Source organism: Patiria miniata, unplaced genomic scaffold, assembly GCF_015706575.1.
Source record: "Patiria miniata isolate m_02_andy unplaced genomic scaffold, ASM1570657v1 HiC_scaffold_5, whole genome shotgun sequence".
NCBI classification, from domain to species: domain Eukaryota; kingdom Metazoa; phylum Echinodermata; class Asteroidea; order Valvatida; family Asterinidae; genus Patiria; species Patiria miniata.
The window spans coordinates 5,571,785-5,593,617 of NW_024037072.1; the positions used below are offsets into that span (position 1 = coordinate 5,571,785).

A 21,833-nucleotide genomic window follows, 5' to 3' on the forward strand; every position below is an offset into this window, starting at 1 on the left:
CGAAATGGAGATGACCAGTTACTGTCCGATAGAAATTATGTGTTGGAACTCGTCTCTCGCTACTTTAAGACGGTCCGGTGCAAGACGGCGTGGGCGTGCGGTAGTAGGTTGACCTGCCGTGACGATGTGATGTGTGACATTGTGTTTCACTGGTATGTCACGATAGCAAGTTCTTGTGATGTCACGTCGGGGTAATCTTTCAGAATGTCCGCGAACTGTGATGAGGTTAGCGTCGCGAGGACAGGATTGAGCAGTTTTCGAGGATGTTCCTGTGTCACCACTCCAAAATTTGGCTAATTCTAAAAATTGGGAATGGTAACCCCGGATCCTATAGGACACGCCAACAGACACAATAAATGACAAGAAAGAACAAACTTCAAATATTTCCAATTATATTAACAACTCTCCAAGTTCTGAGCACTATAATTATGTACAGCAAAATCTTATAATCAAATTCTTCAATTTAAATCACACTCTTGATCTTGGAAGAAGATTCCCAATTCAACTTCAGATCAGGTGAATTACTTCCAACTTATTGAATCAATCAATGACAAGATCATAAAAACACTTATGTTCAATTAATCAGTTAAATCACTTCCAAATTATTACATCAATCGATGACAAGGATCATAAAAAGTACGTTCAATCAATTAATTACAAAATCATAAAAAAAAACACTGTTCAGTCAAACAGACACTATCAATTTGTTTCCAAATGTAACTCCGTTACCAGACTTCTCTTAATTATTTATAGTTCGGGCACTTCCCTTTTACCAGTTTCTACAAACTTTAAAGCGTTGGAGTTCTGGCGTGTGAGGGCTCGCAAGACCGTGGTGGGCACAACTCACAGGACTCGGCCAGCTACGCCTCAGTAAATACTCTACATCCGTCTACAGCACCTCAGTGGTAGACTCCTTCTCCAGGCGGTGTTAGAGTCGACAGGGGAATACTCTCAACAAAAAGGCCATAAATATAAATCCAAAACCTTCCTAGTTCTCAAATATCTACATAGATTATGATCTAGTTTGTCATATCGTCAAATTCAATTTTCACAATTGCATATCATCAAAATTCTCACTGCTAAATAGTTAACTCCAGTCTCCTCGAAATTGTTCAATCAGAATCGTTATTTCACAATGAACTTAATAATTCTTATCACTAATCTTTAAGGCTGTAACTCAGTTCATGACATACTTGAACTTAGATATAATAGGCAGGAAAATCACAAATTTAATCTACTTACGGTAATTTGCTGTGCAGCTTTCTTGGGGAGGCGAACTGTTGCCAGGAAATGTCAAAGACGACCGGGACAGTTTTACGGCTGGACTTTGGCCTGAATTTACCAAATTCTAGATACGGAACTGAATTTCCGTCTCTCTTCCCATATGGATCAAACGGATCCACAAAGGCTATGATCTGCTGTTCTCAGATATCTGATGCAAGGGAAGTTACAACCGGTCTCTCAAGCACACGATCGCTCTCCAAAACTCTGTCTTTTCTCGAACAAGTCAAAATGTCTTCTGCCTCTCTCTATCTCTCTCTCTCTCACAACAAAACAAACTCCAACATACCACACACAAAAGGCCCTAAACGGCGTTTCCGAAAAGTACAAAACGATCTATTCTTTATTGACTGACGTGATTTGTTCAACAATTAGGGTGGGCGTTCTCTGACAATTACCATGGCCTTGTACAAATGCTGTTGCGTAAGATAGAAGGGCTTTTTTAACACTCCACGAACGCCTTAGCTCTAAGTGGCTGAGTAAAGTCTACGAGGGACTGACTGACACGTTATTGGTTAAAACTTTCGGACGATTTCATTTAGGCCTATGGCGGGGTGCACAGGTATATACAAAATAAAACAATAATGAGCGGAACGCGGTAAACACATGATCGGCAAAAAATAATTATATACTTGTCGGTTGCACTGTAACATCCTGTAACACTCAAGGTAGTTGTTGCATCAATTAATCTGCGATTGCGAAGATCGACAAGGAAATTGAAGTAGGCTATGGCAGAAAATCAGCGCCTATGCTTGCATGTTGGACATCAGCAACAATGAAAACACAGCGGCATGGCCGCCGGAGTCCAATGTCCAGAGTCAAAGATCTTTCTCCGTAAGTAGCAGTGGTTGAGGAATTGGCTGCTTGAAGATCTTGACCGGGACGACGATGAGCATGCTCACGAGAGGAACATGGTATGACGCTTACCTCTGCTGCTGTGTCGATGAGAAATTGCTGTTTTGTTGCTCTGTCCGTAACGTAGAATAGGCGACTAGACAAGGACGGGCCAGCAGAGTTTATCGCCGCTAGTTGCTACCTTGGCCGTTTCTCGAGGTTGAGGAGGCAGGTGTAGTGTAGGAGTAGGCTTTGGTGCACTTATGGGCATTAGCACCAACTTGCGATGATACCAGCAGACCGTATGAGGATATGGACTGCTGGTGCGGCTACGACTGCTGCTTCGAAGCTGATATCGACTGGACAAGGCGGAAACTTGTGCTTGTAGCTGGGCTGTTTGATAAGTCAGTGTTTGAAATGGCGTAGTCTGATGTGGTAAATTCTCCACACAATACATTTATAACTGATACATTTTAAAGAAGAAGATTTTAAACAATACATTTATAACCGGTCCATTCAGTTCATTTGGAAAATCAAATGATGCCTTGCATCAGGTCATTCTTAAAACCCTATATGTATATAAATCAGAAAAAAGTGGGTTTTTTTAATGCGTGTTCGAGATTATTTTCAAGTTTTGGTAAAAAAAAATTACCCTTCACCCTTCAAATTTTTTAAAGACATGCTGTTATAATTTATAAGGACTCATTAAAGGCAATAGTGAAAGGGGCGGATCCAGGGGGGCCTGCTAGGATTAGTTGTACATATTGCAAAATTATTATTGGGATCTGGACCACGAACTGCGACGAGCGCGCGCGAGACGAGACAAAATGGCAGCGACTAGCGAGAGGAGACCTTTGGTGTAAAATAATGCTGTAGATTGCAGCCCCCTCTGGAAAAACATCCCGGCGACGCCCATGGGCAAGTGGAAACTTCTAGTGCCGTTTTGTTCGAATTTATGCAGACGGTCTGTTATGGCCACGGCCCCATTGCTGCGAAATGAGCAAGACATATATTAACAGTGAGAGAAAGTACAATAAAATATATTATGTGAGGCGCTACACAACATTGCAACTATCGCTCTGTCACACCCGTTTAGCTGTTGCAATTTAAGTGAATCCCGTTTGGAGACCCAAACCACTTGCATAACTTGCATAAGACAGAAAGAATTCAATCAGAAAAATGATTTAAATTTCAAGAAAAATATGTACAAAATGTATTAATAGAAAATGATAATTACTTTAATTATAATTACAATTATATACAGTAAATCTAGTCAACCTGGTGAATTGTGGAATATGTAAATAAAGAAGCTAGAATTTACTTGTAGGCCTCTGTTGGAAGCTGATAGGTCCAACGTATTAAATGTTCAAAAAAATCAACCAATCAATGAAAAGTACCAAGAAAAAGGAATGATCAAGAATTAAACGGAAATACAAAATATATGCGTATATCAAATAAACTCAGATTAATAAATTAAACTTACAACTTAAGACTCTATTGTTTGCTTAATTCAAGTAAATAGATCACTAACTAATTAAACAATAAACATACAAATAAACGATAAAATATTCCGGAATATGTGCACTGTCTAACTAAATCGGCCCACCGCGGTTTTGTCGCACTAGACTGTCCTGGGTTTCGTCGAGAGTCCGGCGATCTATAGCTATCTCGATCGTCACAACTATGGTCGGACGATCTCTGCTCCAGATGAGCATCAGCTATTCAGCCAGCCACGTTCGGCGAACTTCCCGGCTGATGAGTGTCACTCGTCAGTCGGCCTGGACGTCTGTGTGGTGCGCTCGGCACCCCGACTATGTAGGTTTTATGGACCTGTCTTGTCTCATAAGCTAGTCGCTGGCCTCACATCAGCTCCGGTTTAAGTGCCGTCTACAAATAAATATTACACAATGCAACTTGCAACAATCTATCTCAAATTATCATAAATAAAACATGTCTTTTCAAGAAGACAAACGCTATATCAAAGCGATCACTCTCGATCTCATTCGTGAAGCAAATCCTCATAAAATCAATCTAGCATCACAAAATGCCTCAGAATAAATCACATCTTCTCCTGATTATCATTTTAAGAATTAAGGAGCAAACATTAAATTACAATCACACTTCTAATCTCTAGTGAAACGGATATCTCATCGTGATAAGCACAAATCAACTTAGTCACCAGACTATTCTTTTGTTCAAACCAGGTTTCCGACAATACATTTCAAAATAAATGCAATTTTTTCATAAAAATCAAAATACACCAAAATAATGAAATCAACCATACTTACAGTCAGATAGGGTCTTGGTGCCTTGGACATCTGGCCCTTCACGACCGATCCTGGTCTCAAATCAGCGAAAAAGCTGCTCAAATGTGCATCGCAATTGCGAACCAACCTCTCATTCTTTTTTCTTTCGCGGGGGTAACTCTCTCTTTCATCACATGACTACAACACTTATTTACATTACAAATAATTACAAAGACACGCACGCAAAAAACAAAAGTTTCCACGGCTTTATTCCATCAACTTATAAATATTCATATACATCGCGTACAGGCTATGGACAGTTGTGTGCGCACGTAGGTATTGTTCTTTACGTACGCCATTATACACAGACACTGAAAGTGAAAACACCAGAAAAATCAACGTAGCCGATAGCTATACTTACCTGAGGAAAGGAAAGTAAAAGAAAGAAAAGGAATTACTTGAAAATAAGGGGGAAAAGACAGAATTTGGCATCAACTGTGACACACTCTTTATCACTGACGCATTGGGCCAAGACTAGAAAAGTTGAAGCACGACGTTTATTGAAGTACGACGTTTGAAAAGTTGAAGCAATACGTTTGCTTGTCCGTTTTAGAACACCATTAGTTTATTTCGTATTACTAGCCCTGTACCAATTGTTTACTTCTTTAATAAATCCGGTTGAACAGTAAGTCATAAATAATTATACATGCACACATGACCAAATAATTTTAGTTTATTTCGTATTACTAGCCCTGTACCAATTGTTTTTGTTATTTTAACTCCTATCGTTGTACTTGTAATTGTAACTGTGTAATTGTTCTTTATTACAGTGGGGTCTCCACTCGAAAAGCTTATGCTTTTTAGAGACCTCCATCCATCCATACACAATAATTCAAATGTTAAGTAATATTATATGTACATGTGTTGGGAAAAATTAAAGATTTGATTGATTGATTGATTGATTGGATGAAAAGATTGATTGATTGGAGGAAATATTACCATCCACCCCGTGATCTCTCAATGCAGCATTTTGCAGACAGTTGGCTCAGCATATTTACAGTAATCTGTTTTGTTATGACATATTGGCATTTCTCCATGAAGCACATGAGCGGTGATATTAATTAGAGAATAAAAATGCTACATATCTGCATGATTTACCAAAAATAGTGGCTTTGACACTGACAAAGTGACCGGGTCAAAATTTACTTTTTACCTATCCAACGCGTAGGGGCGCCTTTGCCCATGATCAACAATTTCTTGTTTCACTCTTTCATCGGACTGTCCGATCTTCCCATATATATCTTTGGTGTTTTATTTCTCCATGGAGTAAGCACAAAGAAAAGCTTCCGCTTGCCAGCTGCTATTGAAACAGTTTGTTGTGGTTTTTTTCGTACAAATTGAAAAGTTTAACATTTTCGTAATAATGCATATATATAAGTTGTATTGTTACTGACAGATTTATGACATGAGGCAACACCTTTCGAGTAGATAGGGGGTGAGTACCATTGTGAACTACCTAGCCGGCCCCATGCATCTTAAAGGGAATATACATCATTTGCTTTTGCTGTAATTTTCAGAAATGGATGGAATTGGGGGGTTGGAAATATAAAGCAAATATAGTTACACTGACTTTTTGGAGGTTTTGGGTTCGAAAATGCTATAAAAACCAAGAAAAACGATCATTTTCCTGTGGTCTGGTTCCCTGACTCCATATAAGAAGAAACAGAGCAGTTTACATACATTGGGGAATTGTCAGGTCAGGGAACCAGTCTAGCTGGCTCGTACCCGTTCATAGGTTTGTAATCAATTGCAGACAAGTGCAATGGTCAATTGGGGCCAGTATTTGAAAAAAAAGCTAGTTGTTTCCAACGCTGATCGGCCGATCAGCGTTGGAAATTGATACAAAAATACCACTTTTCTTGAAAATGACAGTATACCATATACCAGGTGCCATAATTTTACAGGATGCTTTAGACTGTCATTTACCAACATCCTATTAAGGTATTTCGCAAAAACTTGGTAGTTTTATTTTCCGATGTTTGCAAATGTTGTATATTCCCTTTAATTATCGATGTCTACTTGTACCTCAGGTGGCATATCTAGTAATTTGGAAGCCGTTTTGAAGGTGAAATCTGATGTTTTTTGTTGCAAAATGTTGGTTTTTGGGACAGTGACAGGATGATGTTGTCCAGGTCGCGGTATTAGCTTGGACCCCACTATCGCCAGACCATGTCCAAATGTTAAAAAAGGCGATAAGTTGGGTCCAAGTTACTTGGACTATGCATTACCCTAGTCCTAGCCCTGGTGGACTCCCTTTCCTCCCTACGTTACGGAGGGAGTCCTGGGTAAAAAGTGCTCAAAACCGAACGAAAACATTTCTGACCGATAATTTCAATATTTTTACCTTGTTGGAGAAGCTAATTTTTACGTCGTAGTATTCTATGTGTCCTTATCTGTTGGGCCGCTGGGTTCAGGAATTCCATATGCGATGCTGACCGACCTTAATCTGGAAAATAAACTCGAAAGCAACGTTAAACTTGTACGTGTTTTTAGACTCTTTTCATCAGTTTCTCACCGCCGAGTCTATTCTAGTCGTACATGATGTACGTCTGTGCAGCGTGTAGTCTGGTTCCCTAGACCGGACAATTATTCTCGACGCTCATATCACGTCTGGTCCGGGGGCCAGACTATGCAGCATGAATATGCAGTGCGCACGCACGATTTGCTTAGTAACCACACTCATACGCACACGCACTTACTTGAAGGCGCGGTCGCTAATCCAATGACCGAGCGTGTTTTCGCGCCAGTTACCAGAAACACGTTTCGGCTTTGGTCATTGGTTGAGCGTTTTCGCGACATCGGTTGACTGGAGTGACGTCACGGTTCCAACCAAAACTAAACAAATGAGGGCGCTAGCGTGCGTACGCGCTTTCGTACGCACGTACATTGTACATGACGTACGACTCTGGGAATAAACTGATGAAAAGAGACTACAAACACGTACAAGTTTAACGCTGCTTTAGAGTTTATTTTCCTGATTAACGTCAGTCAGCATCGCATATGGAATTCCTGAACCCATCAGCCCAACAGATAAGGACACATAGAGTATGTAGGCGTGAAATAAGCTTCTATAACGAGGTAAAATATAACAAAACTCTGGTAAAAATGTTGGGTGGTTTCATGTAGAGAATTCTTGCCCTGGACGTTAGTCGTATTGCAATGAAGACTTCGTCCAACCTGGGCTACCCTAGTCCGAGCATGCCGAGTAAGTTGGACCCAACTTACATGACCTATCACCTTTTTAAAATTCGGACATGGTCTGGCGGCTATCGCCAGACCATGTCCAAATGTTAAAAAGGCGATAAGTTGGGTCCAAGTTACTCGGACTAGCATTACCCCTAGAACTATGGGTATTATGTTACTTGTAATATTACAAGTAACATAATACCCATAGTTCTAGGGGTACCCTAGCCCAGGTTGGACGAAGTCTTCATTGCATTACGACTAACGTCCAGGGTGAGAGTTCTCTACACAAGACCACTCAAAATTTGGACCAGATTTTTGTTACGTTTTACCTCGTTACAGAAGCTTATTTCACGCCTACATTTTCTCTGTGTCCTTACCTATTGGGCCGCTGGGTTCAGGAATTCCATATGTGATGCTGACCGACATTAATCAGGAAAATAAACTCTAAAGCAGCGTTAAACTTGTGCGTGTTTGTAGTCTCTTTTCATCAGTTTATTCCCAGAGTCGTACGTCATGTACAATGTACGTGCGTACGAAAGCGCGCACGCACACTAGCGCCCTCATTTGTTTAGTTTTGGTTGGAACCGTGACGTCACTCCAGCCAACCGATGTCACGAAAACGCTCAACCAATGACCAAAGCCGAAACGTGTTTCTGGTAACTGGCGCGAAAACACGCTCGGTCATTGGATTAGCGACCGCGCCTTCAAGTAAGTGCGCGTGCGTATGAGGGTGGTTACTAAGCAAAACCGCGCGTGCGCACTGCATATTCATGCTGCATAGTCTGGCCCCCGGACCAGACGTGATATGAGCGTCGAGAATAATTGTCAGGTCTAGGGAACCAGACTACATGCTGCACAGACGTACATCATGTACGACTAGAATAGACTCGGCGGTGAGAAACTGATGAAAAGAGTCTACAAACACATTCAAGTTTAACGTTGCTTTCGAGTTTATTTTCCAGATTAAGGTCGGTGAACATCGCATATGGAATTTCTGAACCCAGCAGCCCAATAGATAAGACTACATAGAATACTACGACGTAAAAATTAGCTTCTCCAACAAGGTAAAAATATTGAAAATACTGGTCATAAATTTTTTCGCCCGGTTTTGAGCACTTTATACCCTGGACTCCCTCTGTTACGTAGGGAGGAAAGGGAGTCCACCTTGGCTAGGGGTACCCATGCATGTGGCCTAGGGTAATGGTCCGAGTAACTGGCCCCGGGCCCCGTAACTTGGACCCAACTTATCGCCTTTTTAACATTCGGACTAGGCCTATCGCCAGACCATGTCCGAATGTTAAAAAGGCAATAAGTTGGGTCCAAGTTTCTCGGACTATGGACTACCTCCGTAAAAAAAGGCCACACTTGGAACATGTATCCGAAAATGTAGAACTTTGTCAAATTTTTATTTTCACATTTAGGAAAGAATGTTGCAATCGGACGCAGCCTTTTTTTCCATATATCATCTCAATGAAGGTCAGTCATTGCAAAAATAATTAAGACATGAATCTGGGACTATTTCCATTATTATGTTAGGAAATAGGCTAGCCCAGGTTGGACTCTGTTGCGTAACACGCAACGGAGTCCAGGGTATGAACGTGTGCTGCCATAGCGAAAAAAATTATAACACATTTTTTTCATATTTTTGCCTGATGGAGGAAGCTGAAATTTCGTTTACACATTCCTTGTGTCCAGAATTGTGCATGCGCTGGGTTTAGAAAAGGCAAATAAGTCCGCGGGCGACGTGTTTACTGAAAAATGAACCGCAGATCCACGCTTTCGTTGAAAACATTTTCAGTACAAACTCCCCGTGTGAAGACTTACGCGTGCGCTTGCATGCACACCCTGTCCGCAGCTGCATACGGCACGTGCGTGTACGCGTAAGTCTTCACGTGGGGAGTTCGTAATAAAAATGTTTTCAACAAAACCGTGGATCTGCGGTTTATTTTCGGTAAACACGTCGCCCGCGGACATATTTGCCTTTTCTAAACCCAGGGCATGCACAATTCTGGACACAAGGAATATGTAAATGAAATTTCAGCTTCCTCGTTCAGGTAAAAATATGTAAGAATATTTTTCGCTATGGTGGTAGAATTAATACCCTGGACGTCAGTCGTAATGTAATGAAGACGTCGTCCAACCTTGGCTTGGAAATTCTTGACTCTCCGTAGACTTTGCAGGTTGCAACATTCTTTCCCAGATGGGTCATTCCATGCCAATTCAACAGGACATGGCACCATATGTCACAGATTTTGTTCCAACTTGGTGGAAAGATTGTTCTATGGCCTAAAGCAATTTGAAGTTTTGCTTTCGACCTCGTCTTTCGAATAGCCCTAGTCTATGGCCCGCACTAGAGTAGACTCTGCAGTTTTGCTTTCGACCTCGTCTTTCGAATAGCCCTAGTCTATGGCCTGCACTGGAGTAGACTCTGCATGCAGAGTCTACTCCAGTGCGGGCCATAGACTAGGGCTATTCGAAAGACGAGGTCGAAAGCAAAACTTCAAATTGATTTCTGTTGAGGTGTTATGGTAGCATAAAGTTCAATGAACTTTGCCAAAAAAAAGGGGAAACTGACTGGCCCATAGAATGAATCGCTGACTTTAAAGACCCATATCTGGAGAGTGAAATTGATTTGGAAGCTGAATTTGGATACATGGGTACAACTAATGTACATGTAGTAGAGCAGAAATATAGGAAAATAATACCCATCATGCCTCACACCTTAATATTATGATGCGTCACATGCATTTTTTTTCAAATTTTGAAGGCCCCTTTTCTTGGAACTTTGCATAAACTTTTTTTTAATTTCAATTTTAATGTTATCTCTGACTACTATTATTGATATTTTTGTGAAAGAAAGAGCAATTGTAAATGTCTTCCCTGATTTGGGTGACCCCCAATATGGCCCGAGCCAGAAATCCGCCTTAAAATTGGCCAAAAACAAGGGGGGAAATCCCCTGTGGCTCAGGTGATATAATTTTCTAGGTTTTTTTTTTAACTTATAGTCCATCATTTGTAATTTGTGCATTTTGTTCGTTTGAAGCAACACAAGTGCTCAAAATCTAAGGAAGGGTGCTGAACAGTTAACCTGATGAAGTTTCAGCTCAGCTTCAGCTGTATGTTTCGAGAAAAACAACATTCTAGGATCTCGATTTCAAATCAAAAGTTGCTGAATCATGTTTTGAATTGGGCCTGAATTCAGCGCCCGAGACACGTTCTCACTGAGCTGATTGCAGCTACGCAATGTCGCGCACCGATCCGACGAATTATAGCAACCGCGCATGCGTGTGCATCGTGCCAACGCTTGCGCGCGCTTCGCCGATTGAAAAAAAACAACTACTAACGGAAATTTCCAACGGTGCTTCTTAAGACGCACCGTTGGAAAGGCCGCCTTTCATTGATTTCTTCATAATGACAGCTTGCCAGAAAGAATAATTTCACAGGGAGTTTAGTCCCCTTACTACATGTATCTTTCAACCAAGTATGTTTATCAACAATAAATACGCTAGTCACTTTTTGGATAGCTGCAAATGATGGACTCTGGCTTTAAGGAAAGAATGCATCTTTAAGATATATAAAAAAATTCATGTGCATCTGGCATTTTCATGAAAAATCAAATCTGCAAAAACAACCCCAAATTGGGCGACAATGTGTGTGTTAGACACACATTGTTCATGTGCAGGCAATTTTGACAGACCCCAATTCAGCTCAGAAGCATAAATGGAACTCTTTTTTTGGCTTATGTGTATCTCAGTATGCCTCTCTACCTAATGTTGGTCCAAAAACTACATGGACATCCACACAATATGTCCAAATTGTAGCCTTTATACATCCCCTTGTGTTACAAATATGTTATTTGTCAGCTTCTCAAGCCAAATTCAGCTTCCAACTCAATTTCAATCTCAAGATATGGGTCCTTAAAGTTAGCGATTTATTCTATGGGCCAGTCAGTTTCTCCTTTTTTGGCACGGGTCTAATGCTGGCCTAGCCTATTTTTATGTTAGGCCAAAAAAGAAATGAAAATTCTGCTTCGGGATTCCCTACCTACCCTACATGTATTCTGACACTAGTGACAGTCCGTACTCTATTTTTTTTATTGGAAAACGAGGAAAAAAAATACCCAAAACCATCAAATTGTACCTTTTACCCTTGATTGCACGCAGATGCCTCCATATGATCGTACACAAAAAAAGTGGCCCAAAAAAAAAAAAGCATACACAAAAAAAAGTGGCCCAAAAAAACCCCTACCTACCGGTCCCTACCCTATTTTCAAATGACATGTAATTGGAAGCAGTTTTTTTCTTGGCCTTATCCTGGTTACACCCTAACTCGTACACAGTATTTAGGTCCCAAATTTACGAGCTAACCCCAACTGTGCCACTGCGCCAACTACATGTATGGCTCATCCACAGTTGGGTACTAGTCCTGACAATAGTTTGACCATACAGTTGGGCATGTTTAACAATAGCTACCCCCATGAAGTGAACGTGGCATTGCTCCATCCTCGCGTAAATACTCTAGAAATTGTCATGTGGCACATCATTTCACAAGTATAATAAGTACTTGCATACAAAGCTTTCTGTAAATTCACGCTAGTGTCGAATCTTGCATTGCCAAGAAATTTGAGGGGAAAAAATGACCTTAACAAATTAAGAAATGTATGAGCTTAACTTTTGATTTTCTGAGGTCATGCAGTGTACGTTGGTACTCCAAGTCATGCACGGCGAAATGGTAGGAGCCGTGCAGGTCCGGGTACTCGTACAATCTTGTGCGTTGCAGTGTTCTATGCAACAAATAAGTTTTGGATGCTGAAAAAAAAACAAAGACAAAAAAAGTGTTTTTGTAGTTTGGTTCCCTGACCCTAGCTACATGTACTTCAGATGAAACAGAGCAAATTTTAACCTAAGATGTCAGGGAATTGTCAGGTCAGCAAACCAGAATAGCTGGATTGCATCTGTTCACAGATGTGTAATCGATTGCAAACGAAACTATATTTGGTGAAAGGGGGTAGTACATGTATTTGAACAAAAGTCAAGTTTTTTTCCGATAGTCGACTGACCATGTGTCTGTTGTAGTTACAAGATTGTCATGTGTAATTAACTTGCTGGTGTATAAAAAACAAAAACAAAAAGGGGCATCTGACGCAGTGCAGCAGCTTTACAATTCAGAGTTGTAATGACTCGACAATGACTCGACTCGAGTCTGACTCGAGTCACAATTTTTGGCGACTCGACTCGAGTCCCTAAGGGCAAATGACTCGACTCGAGTCACTGCGAGCAAATGACTCAACTCGACTCCAGTCTCTTATCAGAATGACTCGACTTGACTCGAGGAAGGCTAATAAGACTCTAGCAAACAAAAAGTATTCAATCAGTGTCACATTACCTTACTAAGATCTTAAAGTGATAACAGATTGTTTTCTTTTACATACCAGTACGTGTGTGAAAGCCACTAATTGAAGTGTCATGTGCTGCCTTTTTAAATAGCCATCCTGTTTTGAAATATTTGTAGTTGCCGGCCTGTAATCATACTCATGATGTCACTTGTTGATCTGGGAAAGAAGTTATTAGAGGCTTCTCGGCAGGGCCTGCAAGATGAAGTCAAGATTCTCATGGCCAATGGAGCACCATTTACAACTGATTGGGTAAGTCTTTGCCAACTTGCATTTTCCATTTAGATATTTTTAAATGCATTTTTTACAAGTACTATCAATTCATAAAATTCATACTGCAACAGTTTACATATTCCTATAGGTCAAGAGCTCTCAGCCTCTCAACTGGGTGGTCTTAAACTACCATTTAATACTGATCAGCAAAATTTAAGACTGGCTGAGAGTGCCTGCATACTGCGCTGCATACGCCAGCTACAATCAAGTGCTTGAGAACCACTGACATGATTCCATCAAAAATGTTGTGATGCATACTGCATGAAGTGTGCAACACGCACCATAGAAATGGTCTGAACATGGAGTGAAATGGTAGAACAAAATCATTGGAAGTTTAACTTTCCCACTTGGTATGGTTCCAACTTTTCCAACTTTATTTATCAAAAAAGTATTTATGAAAGGGGATAATAATGTACTGGAGTAGTTATAAAGGTGATGCTTAAATCCAATCAGGGGCCTGGCTACCGATGATACCCCCTTGTCTTTTGCTCGAGCCATTATCTGCAACCAGGCCCCACACTGCTCTTAAGCATCACGTTTATAACTACGCCATCCTACTATTATCCCCTTATAAATGCAAACCTAAGACAGTTTACCCATTCCTATTAGATGAGAGCCTGTCATGTAGGTGGTTTTAAAAGGTTGATAAAACACCAACTGGTTTTAAACACTTTTTCCCGGTGTCACATGAATTTGGACTACTATGAAATCTAGTCCATTTTAGCCTTTTATTAGTTGAATGTTCACAATCTTTAATTAAGCATGCGCAATACTACCAATGAATCTGTTAGTCCTAAATTTACACTACACCAGCACTACTGCTCTTAGCACCACATCGCACAGTACGCGTGCATGCACTTATCTCCATATAAAGAGATTTTTAGGACTAGTCACGAGTGGCACATGGAACAAACAGAGCTAGAGGGGTGTTTCACATAATGTGCAGTAAAATTTTTGAGCAAAAAGGTTCGAAAGTTATAATTTTTGACTTATTTTAACTTTTTGACTGAAATGTGTGGGAAAGAAACATTGCTGGCCGGTATTAAGCAGGTTTGTTTAAAACCGGCTGGGGGCCTGGTCGCTGATAATGGCGCATCCATTATTCTCTTTTAGGCCTCATTGTTTGAAACCAGCCAATAATAAAACAAATCACACGATGATACCGTCATCTCAATTAGAACGGATATAAAAACAAATCTCTGTCTATGTACATACAAAGTTTCAACCCAATCAAACTTGTAGTTCTCTAGATATAGGACTTTGAAAAATGTGATTGTCGATAGTTGATATCCAATCACAGCATATTATCATGGTCTAATTGTTTCATAAAATCAGCCTACACATACTTTTCCATGAGCTGATAGATACATGTACCGGTAGTTCTTTGGTTGCTGACTTCTTGTGACTGGTAATTTCTCTCTTGGTTTGGGTCGCAGGTGCATGGACTTTCATTGCGGTCATTCAATGCCAAATCAACCAATGGGTTGTCGTTAGTTGGTTCAGATGTTGTTAGAAATCAAGAATGTCATACTTCTAGGAGTCAAAAGAACAAAGTTCAAACCACAGCCCCCAGCTCCTTGCCATTTCTGAGAAATGGCCCCTTGAAGATTGGACCTTACCCCTCGGTTTTCCCCCTAGCAGGTTTATTTGTTTCGATTTGTAGTGCATTTTGTGTGTTCAAATCTTGATAAAAATGTGATACAGGGCTGCATAAGGCTACATTGGGTAAATTCAGCCCAAATCTTCAATGTCTGGCTTCAAAATCAGTGTAACCAATATCTGAAGATATGGGTCTCTCTAAATGCATGTTCATGCTGAAAGGTATGACTTTCAGATTTGTTGCTGCTATCCCCTCTGGTTCATACTACACATGCATGGATGTCAGAGATTTCATATGGACTCTGTGCACAAACGGTACATGGCCTTTATTTTTACCACATTCAAAAGCTTTACGGACACACCACATGCGTGCACTGGTTCATGTGCATACGGCGCACAGTACACAAGTTGTGAGTGTGCACAAACCTGTGTCGTCTTCGCGTGAGCATCATCATGCACTGATGGTTTTTGGAATGTTACTCACACTGGTCTCCTACAACTCTTCATTTGTAACAATTCACGGGGTACTTTTGCACAGAGCCCATATGGCACTTTGGATAATATTGATGTTTACCCCCAAAATATGGGTAAATCCCTGACAACCTCAATATAGGCCTAAATGTTAGAGTGGTCCAAATTGGTCATTGTTGGTGGCACCACGGGTTAAAAACCACCAAAGAGGTCCCCATGTCACCAGTATGGCAATCAAAATCACACTTTTAGTTTAAAGAAAATAAAAATAAGGGAATAAATGTGTGCTCCGGAGGTTTTTATCACTCTGTTTAAGACCGTTTAGGGCGAGGGTAATTATCAGTAATAAGTAGTTAAGTCTGTCACGAGCCAATATGGCCATCACGCCGGCATTTATCTCTGGTTTCAGTGGCATGAAACGACTGAGAATATTTCTAATGGATGGGATACTAGTCCATCGCAGGTTTCTCCCCAGCTAATGCCGGTACCCGTTTATACTCCTGGGTGGAGAGAGGCAAGTGGACGTGAAGAGGCTTGCCCAAGGACACAACATATGACCAGCAGCTGGAATTGAATCCCACCTCAGATTGTGGGTCACAGACCCTAAACCACTAGGCCACACTCCCCAAATGAGTGGTGTTTTGCCTAATTTCACTGAAAATGCATCAGCCATCAGCAGAATATAATGCAGAATTTATATGTAGTACTACATATGAAACTCATTTGTCTGGACTTTTTTGCCCATTGGTTACCACAGAGCTGTTGAAGGTTATGTTTTTTTTCATTTGCTACAGCTTGGCACATCCCCCCTTCACCTTGCTGCACATGCTGGTCATGTACCCACTGCTGAAGTCCTTCTTAAAGCTGGAGTTAGTCGTGATGCCAGGACAAAGGTTGACCGGACACCTCTACACTTGGCTTCCCAAGAAGGTCATAAAGAAATTGTTCAGTTACTGATTGAACATGGTGCTGATATCAATGCTAAAGACATGGTAAGTGTTTTCATTTTCATGAGATTAGGTACAGGTTAATACAAATCGGCAATTACGGACCATTAGAATTACAAATGTATGTAGACATTTAGAAGACACGTATCCTTATCTAACTTTGCATGGACAAAGACTATGAGCATACTAAATTTTGCATCTAAAATTGAAGTCGTGATGATGCCAAAAGTTAAAGGTGAAATCTAGAAAACAAGTTAAAACTTTTTATTATAGAAATTAATATAGAAAATAACTTTTAACATGAATATATAGACATTAAAGCGATAAAGAAATCATAAGTATTTTTTTAAGAGTTTGTTTGTATTGTTGAACTGTTGACAATCTTTCTATAAATCTTGTGGGAAAAAAATGCACAATTCTCAATGCCTGTTGGATGGCCCGGCTCCTCACCATTTTGAAATTGTTGGAATGATTTGCAAAGAATGATTACCCCTCCTCACCCTTATACTTACATGTACACTTATTAGTAGGTTCACCTATCTTAGCTTTATCTGAAGCCCATTTCAAATTGTCCCCTCCGTGATTATCATGGTCATGATTGATATGGCTGCTTCCATCAAACAGTCACAAATCAGCATTCTTGAGAACATTGAGATTTTCAGTTGACAAGTTTCAGGGTCCATGGTGTTAAACAGGCACATGCTACAGGTGTCCATAATCAAATGAGAGAACATGCATCTTCACATGTACCTTATGTTGTAATGGGTTGGATATCACTTTTACCTTGAAACCAATGCATTCAAATTTGCAGTTCTTTTTGTTTTGTGTGCATAATAAACTTTCGTTTGTCATATGCATGGAGCAAAGTTCTCTGTATGGATTTTTTTAGTGAACTTAACAGGTGTGATGTTTTGAACTCTTCTCACATTTAGCTTAAAATGACACCACTGCACTGGGCAGTTGAGCGACTGCATGCTCCTGTCATCAAATTATTACTGGAAAATGGCGCAGGTTTGGACATTGTAAACAAGGTAAGTAGTGTTGACAAAGTGCTGGTTTTCAACTGACTCGATGCTTGAAAAAAGTTTTTCTTAAAATGAATTTACCGATGACTAACCGATCCAGTGACTGGTGAATCCAGGTTTTCCAGAGGGAGATGGTGTGTTGAAGTCCAAGAATGTTCAAAGGGGTAGATGAGGCCTTGCAGTCAACCTATCAAAAGTCAAAGGTCCAAAGGAATGAATCTACATTTTCAATGTTGAGTGATTATTCAGGAAAATTTGGATTTTTTTTCTGTAAATACATGTAATTAACATTGGTCAGTTGAAAGAAGAGATCCCACCCCCTCGTTAAAATAAAAGATACAGGTTCAAACTTTGTAAGTAGAAAAGAATAATAAGTTTGTTGTAGAGCACGGACAGTAAATCTTCAGTCACTCTTCAGTACAGTTAGTTGACCAACCATGCAAAGGCACAGTTACATAAAAGCATGGCAATTTATTACCTTTGATAGTTATTTTCATTTAATTATCTAGTTTGAGAAGACACCATTGGACATAGCTTCAGATCACCATCATCAAGAGGTCATCGCCTTATTACAATTGGCTCAGGTGAGATTGTTCATGAATTGAGAATATCCAAGTTTGAAATGACAACTGTCGGGTTCACTGTTAAAGGGTCACTACCAACACTTAAGTGTTTGTTAATATGCAAGAGTGTTCCACACCTCAGTACAGGTTTTGTTTGTCATGCATCAAAGAAAATCTGTGTCGAGTTTTAGGTTGAACACTTGGCAGACTAAAATGTATGCACATGATGAGTTGCTTCATTAAAGCATGAAAAACATTTAAAAATATTAAATGTTATATACATAAATAATAAAATTGAGAAGAAAAGTTTCACCAGCAGCCCGTACTGCATCAATCAGGGAGTGTGTCAAATTTTTAAAGTACGGGGCCCCTGCAGGAATGTAAACCCACAGATTTATCATGTTTTTGCACTCCGGTGCATCATTTTATTTTAAGGAGGGTGACTGGCTCTCCTCAGTAATTTTCTGTCAGTATTATACTTTTTATTGATTTTTCCAGCTATTTTCATTACGTGAGAGCCCAGTCACTATTGAACAGAATTTAGATGTGCAATAAAAGGTTTTTTAATTGACTCGTAATACCTTTACCACTAAAAAAATAGCTAATGTCCAGTCATATGAAATGTTTTCTGCAACTTTTTGTGTTGTCAGGGAGTGACTAGTGAGGTGACTATAGAGGAAGCGCCGTGTGTATACATCACAACAGCAGACTGTGATTCATCAATTACTAGCAGTTCCACTCCAGCATCTACTGCACTGCAGAACTTTGTCACGGCAGCAGCAAAGGCCAAGTCTAAGGCTAATTGCAAAGGTAGGAATTAACCTCTCACAAATGTTTTATACGTACATGTATTCTTGTTGCAATTTAAAAGTCGATGCTTTATTAATAATTTGGATCAAGAAGTTTATAGCTAATTAATATTTTATATTATTAGATTCATTTTGTCTGATGAACCAAATAAAACACTAGCGACGGTCTGAGGTAGACTTGTATTTGAGTCACCAAACATCAAGCCGAGTTCAAGTCACCCTTCCCAATGTCCGAGTCCAAGTACCAAGTCATACAGGTACAGTCTAAGTCCGAGTACGTGTCACAAAGGTTGAGTGCAAGTCACGAGTCACCTTAAATATACATGTACATTGGAAAACATTTTTGAGGTACTGTTAAAACCTCACAGTGTAAATGGTTCCATTTTTTCACAGCTTTTCTCTAATTTAATGAACTGGGAATCCATGTAAAACCATTTCTCAATTATTACTCGATTATTTGATATTATTTTGATATCGATATTGCCGATATTAATTTTGTAATCGTATCAAAATATCATAATTTTTGATATTGAGGATTAATATCGAAAATCTTCAAAATAAATCTCCCGTTTGTGTTTTTGCTTTGATTTTAACTCAGACAGAATCCCTGTGCTCGGACAGAAGCTCCGTTGATATCAGCATTTTTGATCTGTTAAACTCTATTTGTATCATTAGAAACACATTGAAATGATGTTCATGCTAGGCACGCAGATGGTGGTGGGCTGAAGTGCTTTGCAAACATCTTCACATGTGTATTCCAATTTTCCTAAAGCTTCAAGTTTTTTTTAAATGAAAATTTGTAAGATTCTATATTATTGTCAGCAGTACATTTATTATGAAAAGTTATCATGAACATTTACGTACCTAATTCATTAACATGAGTGACGACGTAGACGGTAGAGTCATGTATTATTGCAGATTGAATGATAAAAATCGTTCAAAAATGGGTGAAAAGAGGATAAAAATACATGTTTTAATGAAACGTTGAAAAACGTTTGTTTCTTTTTTATTGAGAAATAAAACATGACATTTACACAGTGAGGTTTGATCACACCACAACATGTACAATCTACAATCATACTCCACCTAGGCCCATACTTGACAAGCTGTGCTTCTTATGGACCCCCTCCATTTCCAAACTTTATTGCCTTTCTAATTATTTTTTCTTTCCCACTGCAATATGTATAATGTTATCCATACTCTCTGTTTTGTTGTTTGGAATTGGAAATGAAGTTAATTTAAGTAAGTACATCATATACATCCTAGAGGCAAATGTTGAGTAAGAAGTACATACATGTATGTCCAATTTCTTTGAGGAAGTCTAATTTTAACCCTGTCAAATCATCTCCCATGATGATCGTTTGTTTGGTTCAGTAGATGATGTTGTATTTTTATTTCTTTTTCTCATTACACAGTGGTCACTAAAGTACCCACAACAGCAAGTTCTACATCAGTGCTAGCAACATTAGCAGCTTTAGCGGAGGCCTCTTCACCCCTCAACAAACCATGTAATTATTGCAATCATTAAAGCTGAATGTCCTATCAAATGCATACAGATGTGTAATAGGCAAGTCCAGTTCCTTTATTTGATGCAAAAATCCCCAAAACCTTTTGACAAAAATTATAGGGCAACAAGAAATGTTTTTGACTGCTACATGGCATGCAAAACAGTCATGTAAACCACAAAAGTTAATTGTCAGACATTAGCAAAATGGTAGCCTAGCTGGCAACATATAGGACGGAAACTGGAAAGCGCCAGTCAGTAGATATTGTGGAGGTTACAAACCAGTTTGAAATCAGATTGCTCCGCTTCAGCAATGTTCAATTAATCACTTTAAAATGGAGCCAGAAACCAACTCAGAAGAAATCAGTTCACATTTGTTTTCCACACAATAATATTGCATCAGAAATATGGCTCATTGTGTAGTTTTCTGGTTAATTATTCACAGCACCCACCAGCAGTAGGAGCAACTCTCTCTATGGTACAAGTAGTGAATCACTTCAGATGTACACACTAACAGAAGCTGGGAAGTTAGCCATGCAGTGGAAGAAATCAAGCAATGATGAGAACCAAAAGCAGGTAAAGAGAAATGAAAGAATAAAGCCAGTGGCGGCGCTACGGGGGGGCATGGGGTATCATTTGTTATACATCATTCTACGGTTGGATACATTACTCATGAGGCCAAAAAAAATAGTTTTGCTTCCGATTACATGGCATTTGCAAATAGGTTAAATAGGTAGGGATTTTTTTTTGCAAATTTGTTTTGTGTATTTTCATATGGAGGCTGCTGCGTGTAGTCAAAAAAGGTAGAAATTGGTGGTTTTGGGTGTTTTTTTCTCATTTTACCAATAAAAAAATTAGGGTAGGGGCTGTCAGAATAGGGTAGGTAGGGAAACTGGAAATAGAAATGTTTTTTTTTGGTCTTAATAAAAACGACTGCACTTCTAAGTTTCCAGACCATTAGTGAGGTACCTTAGTAACAAAAATGCCAAGGATCGTTACACGGTGGACAAAAGCACCATTTTTTTCACCAAAGCATCTCCATGTATACCTTTTAAAGAAAAGGTAGGATACAAAAATTGGATGATGGGAAGGGCAATATATGACGTCATAAGTCATCAGCTAATTATTACATGAAAAAAATATGAATTGATATTTTCAGAACTGCAAGCATCACAACAAATATGGTATCAAATGAAAGGGGACAACAAGATCTTTCGTTTGAGTGGTATGTCAGTGGGATGGAATGTAGTGAAGGATTTTTTTGGTCAAAACAAAACTTTTTCGGTCAAAAAACTTTTTTTGGGTGCTAAAATCATGGATTTGGGGTAATAATTCTGGCACCTTGTCTTAACATGCAAACCGTAAGTGGTATCGTGGTTGTTTTTTTTAAGTCTGAGAGAATGGTTCAAATTCTCTGCCCAAAAAAGTTTTTGTAATTTATTATTTATATCTTAAATGTTTAAACTTATTCCAAAGATAGGGGGACAAAAAAAACGTAACATAAGTTTACAGTCGGGTGCCCATCCGAGTGTATCTCAGGTACAGATTCATCACGTGGTACGTTGTCGAGCTTGGCGGGGGTGGGCAATCTGCCGAGTGCATCTGAGATCACCATCATAGCACCAGGTTTGTAGACATCGTTG

At 39.6% G+C, this 21,833-nt stretch overlaps 1 protein-coding gene across 2 annotated transcripts; it reads left to right on the forward strand.

Annotated features, from left to right (window-relative positions):
* The first annotated feature begins 5,647 nt into the window (after nt 1-5,647).
* LOC119740754 (GA-binding protein subunit beta-1-like) lies at nt 5,648-20,934 on the forward strand. Of its 2 annotated transcripts, none has more exons than XM_038216160.1 (8): nt 5,648-5,856; nt 13,119-13,251; nt 16,137-16,334; nt 17,222-17,320; nt 17,824-17,898; nt 18,528-18,687; nt 20,102-20,194; nt 20,636-20,934. In XM_038216160.1, the coding sequence occupies exons 2-8, from the start codon at nt 13,141-13,143 to the stop codon at nt 20,917-20,919; spliced, it is 1,020 nt and encodes a 339-aa protein (XP_038072088.1). In that variant the 5' UTR covers nt 5,648-5,856; nt 13,119-13,140; the 3' UTR covers nt 20,920-20,934. The 2 variants fall into 2 exon arrangements, with proteins under 2 accessions (XP_038072088.1, XP_038072089.1); XM_038216161.1 differs by lacking the exon at nt 5,648-5,856 and adding an exon at nt 6,342-6,362.
* Nucleotides 20,935-21,833: the final 899 nt, after the last annotated feature.

Bases quoted from the DNA above. Each gene is read 5' to 3' on its own strand.
- LOC119740754 (XM_038216160.1), top strand. From the start codon at position 13,141: ATGATGTCACTTGTTGATCTGGGAAAGAAGTTATTAGAGGCTTCTCGG. The intron at 16,335-17,221 runs GTAAGTGTTTTC...TCTCACATTTAG, and splicing joins ATATCAATGCTAAAGACATG to CTTAAAATGACACCACTGCA. The intron at 17,899-18,527 runs GTGAGATTGTTC...TTGTGTTGTCAG, and splicing joins CCTTATTACAATTGGCTCAG to GGAGTGACTAGTGAGGTGAC.